Genomic DNA, 7,361 nt, shown 5'->3' with positions numbered 1-7,361 from the left:
GGAAGAGCGCCAGTGATGTTCCATTCCAAGAACTGTCTACTTCCCGTCTTCAGCCCCAGAAAGCTGGACACCGAAGGCAGGCCCCTGTGAGAATCAAGACATCGCTTCATTTTCATTTTATGACTCTGTGCAATTAGCACTACTGTCAAACACGAGATAATTGTAATATGCTCTAAATGTTATATACAATAACGCTTTATTTTCCTACATGCTGACTGCTGTGCTATCATAAAGGGCCTTCAGACACTTTCAAGCCGTTTGCGAGTGCTTTTCGCCTGCAGGACCGCTAGCAAACGGTAACAAATTGTTGGAAATAAAGTTTCGGTTGATTGATTTATTGACGAATTGATTAAGTTTTGCATCCGTTACGAAGCTTGTTTTCTTTCGTACTTGACTAACGAGGTTGGGAAGGCCCCTCCTATGGGGGTAGTTTGATCGCACACGCCTGTGATGGCGCCCTGTAGAGGCGCGAAGCTCTTCTTACATACATCTAACAAACGATGAATAGGTCTTCATACCGATTCTCGATGCGTCATCACAGACAAGCAATTACGTCTCGTACCCGTGAAAAGCTAATCAGTGCTGCTGCGTGGACCCTGTGGTTGAGAAGCCGGAACAGCGTCCCTGTAGCAGGAATTTCTCGGTGAACTTGAACGACAGGGGTTTCTCTTCTTCCGTCAGCAGATCATAGATTGGACTGATTTTCGCGAACGATCCTGCAAAGTGACATACACACTTAACGTTATTAGGCCAAGTCCTTTCTTTTAAAATGTTATTTTTGACTGAAAGAAATTGTGGTTGCTCCCTCTTGCACAGGAGTCGTTCGTACACGAAGGTGAAATGTGTATTCGTATACGTACAGACACAAGCTTAATGAGCACCAACAGAGATTCAAGCCAAGGAAAGTATTTCTTAACAGTTATAACGTAATTACTACAAATAACATCCCTCTATACTTTCCTTGGCTCGATTGTCTGTTGGTTCTCATTAAGGTTGCGTCTAACAAAGAAAAACGAGCCCTTCTTTCTTTCATTCATAGGGAGGGTCTCAATCTGGCACACTTGATGATTTCAGGTAGTATGTGAAGGATTAGCGGTCAGCTGCCAACTAGTAAAGGTCACGTGGTACGCGACGCCAAGAGGCAAAAATGGAGTGTTCCACACTCGCCGTCATGGCTGCGAACGGCGCTACCACTCCCAGGTTTAAATGCACGTGTATACCGAATAAAATGGACGGGAGGATGAACGGCGCCGTAGCGCAGTGGTAGAGCATCGGAAGCGTTATTCGAAGGTCGCAGGTTCGGTCTCTGCCGGCGGTAAGTTGTCGTTTTGCTCACTTTAATTTCTGCATATTTATAACATAATTACTACAGATAACGTCATTTATACTTTCCTTGGCTGGATTGCCTGCTGGTTCTCCTTAAGGTTTTGTCTATAAAAAAAAACGAACCTTTAAATTCCATTTATTTCGTTCATTCGCATATGTATAGTTGCACTTTTGTTTGACGTTAATAAACGCAATTTGTACAGAGTGTACATTGCTGTTGAGTCGGTATGGCAGCCTTTGACGTAGATGCACCACCGTTAACGCCTATAGTGCCACATCTTCCCGATACCGACAACTTACGTTGACGACCATCAACCATATCTCGCTGTAGCTGACGTTATTGACGTGCAGCTGTAGAGAGTGGATCGTAAATGCCGCAACCAAGGGCGTTCACAAACCGTACAAGCGAAACTGAGGGGGTTGCACGAAAAGCGCTTCGCCAACTCGCGGTCTTCGCCCGTTAAATGCAAACTGTTGATCGGCGTGTTACGGTGTATACAGTGGCTTGCAAGATTGTTGAGCGAAATGGGGAAGAGGGTGTCTTGTGAAATCGCGTTCTACTCCGCCAATAAAAGACTCCGCGCCAGGTGGCCAAACTGCCTTGAGAAATGACAGCCTTTGCACTTCTTGACGTGATGCCCGAGGAACTCTGCATGCAATACCAATGCCACTGATGCTGCAGTGACCAGGTAACACCTCTAAGTCAGCCTCGCGGCATTCTTTGTTGTTTGGCGTGGTGGGGAATTTTGACGATTTTGTAGGTCAGGCTGTTCGTGATGTTCGTGGTCGAAGAAATAACTGCATGCATTGAAGCGTCGGTATTGAGTCGGCAAACACGGCGCATTTACTCGGACTCGGTATTGATGAATTCCTGTGCACTGTGGAAAGCTCGAGGTCCAAGGCATCACATGCGCCACGATTTCTACGACGGCGCAACTCGGAACTCCTAGAAGATGGCCTAGTCAAGACATTAGTTGGGGCTCGCCGAGTCTCGTTCAACGAGTGTTTTACCTCTTGCCAGGTACGTAGCCAGGAATTTTTTCGGGGGGGGGGGGGCACTTGCTGAAAACTATTTGTGCAAAACGCCTATTTTCATTATTTATTTTTGGTAAAACACCATGTATCATAAAAATTGCAAGGGGGGGGGGGTGGCTCCCCCTGGCTACGAGCCTGCCTCTTGCATTACTTTACAGGTTGAAAAGAAAATGCAAAACAGGAAATCATATCCGTCACATACATATTGTCATGTAGCATAAAAAATTAAGCGCGGCTTTAACTGACCTACAGGGACCGACAACTGCGCAGAATATGAAATGAGTTCACTCCACTGATGTAAAGATTGTCCGTCGGATTGACTCAAACCAACCCTGTTTTTTTCGTGAGAGGTGGATTTATATTTTTATTTCTTAATTGAAAGTCGCGAAAAATGACCTGTGGCGCCTCTCGGGGCAAAAACATGAATGGTCCGATGAAGACGGCCACATGACCGTTGATTGCTGTACGCGGTCGACGATTTTTTTGTTAGTATTGAAATATTGTTCGTTTTTTTTATATTGAAAGGTATTGCTCCATTATAATGTGCATATAGGCCTGCGTTAGTAGTATGCATTAAAGTAGCGCTGCCTTCGCGTGACGTAATGATCCCATGCTTGTTAGCGCGTCTTGAGCAACTTTTCAGCGTGCTCATGCAACCATGCACGCAGTTTCCAGGTCGCTAAGATTTTGGAGCGACATAGTTTTGCTACCTACACCTAGTCTCAGAAATGGCGCGCGCTGCTACTCGGCGCGGCCGCGCATATGCGTAGTGACGTTTTCGATGACTTGGCTTGGCTCGTGCGTCGAGAGAGTAACGACGCCGGGATAAGCCACCCATGACATAGGCGCGGGCAACCTTGGACGCATGCGCACACAACGCGGTACAAATACAGGGAAGGTGTATAATGCCACATCATCTCATTGAATGAGATGATGAATTCACTCCCACGAAAAATTTTAGATGCGAAGCAGCTTTTGCACTGGGCTTTGTCCATAGTTCCATTGGCGACCGTCCGCTTTCTAAAACCTACCATAGCCATCTGTAACATATTGAGCGCGCGCTCGCGCCAGGGAGAAGTCTTCTTCGTCTTGTTCTTCGACCACCTTGATGATGATACGTGCAGAGAACTTTAGGGGCCCGGGCTGCCGTATGCTGTCCATGGCAGTTTGTATACCTCTGGGACCTCCTTCTGTATATACTAATCATGTATTCTCTCCTTTGTTTGACGTGAAAAATAAAATGATTCTGATTCTGAAGCTTGGCGTAACGCAGACAAATCCACGTGTGCTGGCACGCGCTAGCGCGTTCTGGCCTGCGTAAGGGGCTGGGTAAGACGCTGTGGCCCCTCCTCCTTACACTGTCTCAGCAATCATGTGATGGCGTTTTCAAACGAGATTCTGCAGACGCGCGGGGAACCAACGCGTTGTATAGTCAGAACGCGCTGGCACGCGCTAGCGCGTTGGGGCCTGTGTAAGGGGCTAGGTAAGACGCTGTGGCCTCTCCCCCTTACAATCTCTCAGCAATCACGTGATGTCGTCGGGGAACGAGATTGTGCAGACGCGCGATGAACCCGCGTGGCGTGCTCCAACAAGAGTTCGGGACGAGTAACAGCAACAGCAACTACAGTGAATTCATGGTGTGTTCCACATGCAAGGACGCGTTAACATCGGTCAAGGTGCCCGTCATGAACGGAACATTAATCCATGCGCACCTTCGCATCCCCACATGGTTCCCTTTAGTGGGAGATGGTGAAATTTTTTGCAGCATATTCCTGTTCACTATCGACATCAATATGCGGTGTTTTCGATGGTTATGAAAGAAACGGTTTCGCAGGTATTCACCGACGACTCACGCTGCGTTTGAAAGAGATGTCTGTCTTGTTTAAATTTGCATACCTGTCAGAATTATCATGCGAGAAATGCACTTCCCCAGTGAACCTGCAGGAAAGTTTCAAAGTCAAAGTCAAAGTTTATTTTCCATTCTGTCGTACAGAAAGAAAGGACTGTGAAAAAAAAGCTGTGTTAAACAGCTTGACTAGTTCACAGCCCCATACAAAAAGAAAGCAGAAAATAAATATAAAGTAAAAAGTCGGAGCGGTAGCAGCACCGTGGTAAACATGGCGATATGGCACCTCACGGGCAGTGCCCCACAACAGGGCGTACACATTGCAGTTGTGATTTTAATACATATACGAACCACAGATTGAAAAACGAAATTATTACACTGTGTAGAAAAGATAAACATGATAATGCGATTGTCATCCAGAAACAAAAATATAAGACATATACACTGCATAAAAAGACATTATATAGATTACAACATTATACATTATATAGATTACAACCCTAGAAGTATCTACATGCAAGTGAAAAAAGCAAATATATATCTAAGACTTTTGATTTGGGACTGAGAGAAAAAATATGTAACTGAATGTACTATTGATTTAAAGATCAAGTATTATATTGCAAATAATTCATGGATGTCGTGGTATGAGCAGTTGAATAAGTCAAAACCTTTTAGGTCACAATAATTCAGAAGTTCCTCTCAACTTTCATTTATTTTCACTTTTTCGTTTCTAAATTACACGAGGGCAAATAAATTTATCGTTGCATTTCGTTAGTTCGCCGTATGCCCCACCTGCGGCAAGTTGTTTTTGAACGCAATGATTCATCGAGTTCCGTCGCTTCGTCATCTGCGTGCGCTAGTAAAAATCAGGCCCCTCGATTTCCCTTTTGGTTTACTGCATGGAGAGGGCCTCGACACCGGCAAACTTGCACGATGATATATTGGCCAGCTGCCTGCTCCTAAAGTTCACATATCAAGTGGCGCTCATCGGGCAAAAGAAGGATGTTCCACATTCCCAGCCGTAACCATCAGTGGCGCTGTCTAACACTTTCACGTTTAAAACACGGAGGACCCGAGCTTCGCCTTTAAGAGTACAGCTCGATAGCGTAATTGGGCCCCATTCGCATCGCCTTCTCATTCGCTGGCCAGGCTTCTTCTTGGTGGACACCTCAACCGGAAAGGAGCGTCTCTGCGCTTAACAATAGCCGTTTTAAAGGGGTCATGAACACCCCTTGGGCTTGTTGAAAAAACATATCCTGCGGAAAGCTGACACGGCTATGAATTCTGCTCAGCCAAATATTGCAGTCGTGCGCGCCGCGTAAAGGCTACAAGCGGAACGCGAAGTTGCAGTTTTCTCAGGCGCCCTCTTTTCAAACAGAGGCCGGTTCTCACTCTCGTCGGTGGGCGGGGCGTCTGCCCGTTGACGTCGCGATCTGCCTGTTCACGTCGCAAAAGACATAGCATCCTCATTGGCCGATAGCCGACATAAATGCGCTTCTTGCCACGGGGTGCCGCCACTTGCCGGCGCCGCACTCCCCAGTACACGGTAGCCGCACTCGCGCACGCGAATCACAGCGGGAGAGCGAAGGCGTTTCATGATGCGCGCTGACGTAACTTCTTTCCCCCATGCCATCCCTCCCTATGTAGCTTCCAGTGCGCTCGTCGGTACGAGAAAAGAGTGAAAGCGCTGAGAGCGTGCGCCAAACCACCGTAACTCCGCTCATTCTTGACGGATTCGAGAAATTTTTGCGGCTGTCGATTCGGGAGGCAGTGAACTCCGATACGCAGGTCATTAGATCATTACTTGGAAAAGTGGTTCATGACCCCTTTAAAATCTCCTAAAAATCACGCCTATTGTACGATGACGTCATCATGCATATATTGATGATGTCACAAGACATCGTCACTTTGTCAGAGGTTGGCCCATCAAGGAGGCACTGCCAAACCCCGAGTAGTGTAGATAGCTTGCAATGCCTGTGATGCCGGATGCAGTGCAAAACCACGTTGGATGCGGAAAGCTTTCGGGCGGGATCAGTAAAATAATATGAGAAGAAAAAATTGGCCGCGTATCTGCGTGCTTCGCTGCAAATGTCGTGTAAAGACGATAGAAGAGGCACTGCGTGAGATATGGACGCCATCTGGCAATACGTCGGGAAACATGAGTGCTGTGTTGCGGGCTGGTAGTCCCGGCGCAGCGGCAGGCGAAGACCGGCGGTGACCAACGCGACCGGTGGGGACGCCGGCCAGCCCGAACACGCTGTTTGGCGCGATGCGCCGAAGGAGAAGAAACGTCCGCACTCAACGAGTACTCTCCACAAACTCTCTTACTTACACGTCGCCTGGGTAAAACAGGAATGCCAGAGCGGCGCCCCCTGTCATTCGTACAATGCAATACTGAACCGAAACCGAAACACAACATGAGCTTGTGCAGAGGGCACGGATGAAGACAAGTTTCAGCGCAGTCGCATTTTCAGCGCACCTTAAGAAACTAGGGTTGTAACATTGTAGGGCGAGTAGGGCCAGAAGGACCGTCACGACGAAAACCTGCCTCCTCAGTCGTATTCGCCTGGAACGTTGGTGTGGCTTCGCGTTCCCTCCTCCGCTCCTGGCCTTTCCACAAAGCTACTGCCTAAGTACGAAGGCCCCTACCGCGTCCTACGTCAAGCATCCCCAGTTAACTATATGATTGAGCCTGTTCAATCATCTACGGACCGCCGTCGTCGCGGCCGCGAGACTGTTCACGTCGATCGACTGAAGCCGCATTATGACCCACCAGTTGTACCTGTTCCTTAGGTCGCCAGGATGGCTCCTTTTCCGCGGGGGAGTGATTTGTAACATGGTAGGGCGCAGACAAGAAGGCCTGCGAAAGAAGAAGACGAAGACGGTTGTTGTTGGCGCTCGCGCTTGCTCGGCTTGGACCGCTGATCGCTTCAGCTGTGGCAACCTTTTAATAAACGCGTTACTGTCTCAACGTTAAACGCATACCATCAAGGTCTTTAAAATTGCGTATCTATGTATTTTCTATTAAAGGAACACACCACCTAATACTTGCCTAATGATGTTACGCCTCAGATATGCGTAATATTTACTTTTTGCTCGACAACGTTCACAAGTATGAGCAGCCGTACCAGTTCAAGATGGGTGGGCGGTAAGC

General features: G+C 47.6%; 1 protein-coding gene across 1 annotated transcript in view; it reads right to left on the bottom strand.

Moving 5' to 3' along the window:
• Positions 1-576: 576 nt before the first annotated feature.
• LOC119381263 (juvenile hormone acid O-methyltransferase) overlaps positions 577-7,361 on the bottom strand; it is a 21,351-nt gene continuing 14,566 nt past the window's right edge. Inside the window, exons 4-5 of the mRNA XM_037649183.2 lie at positions 4,258-4,299; positions 577-716 (exon numbers count right to left, since the gene is read on the bottom strand). Coding sequence (XP_037505111.2) covers positions 577-716; positions 4,258-4,299 — 182 coding nt within the window. The remainder of the gene's footprint in view (positions 717-4,257; positions 4,300-7,361) is intronic.

This window comes from Rhipicephalus sanguineus, chromosome 2, assembly GCF_013339695.2.
Source record: "Rhipicephalus sanguineus isolate Rsan-2018 chromosome 2, BIME_Rsan_1.4, whole genome shotgun sequence".
Lineage (NCBI taxonomy): Eukaryota > Metazoa > Arthropoda > Arachnida > Ixodida > Ixodidae > Rhipicephalus > Rhipicephalus sanguineus.
The sequence above is the reverse complement of the archived record's forward strand: the minus strand, read 5'-3'. Positions and strand labels throughout refer to the sequence as shown.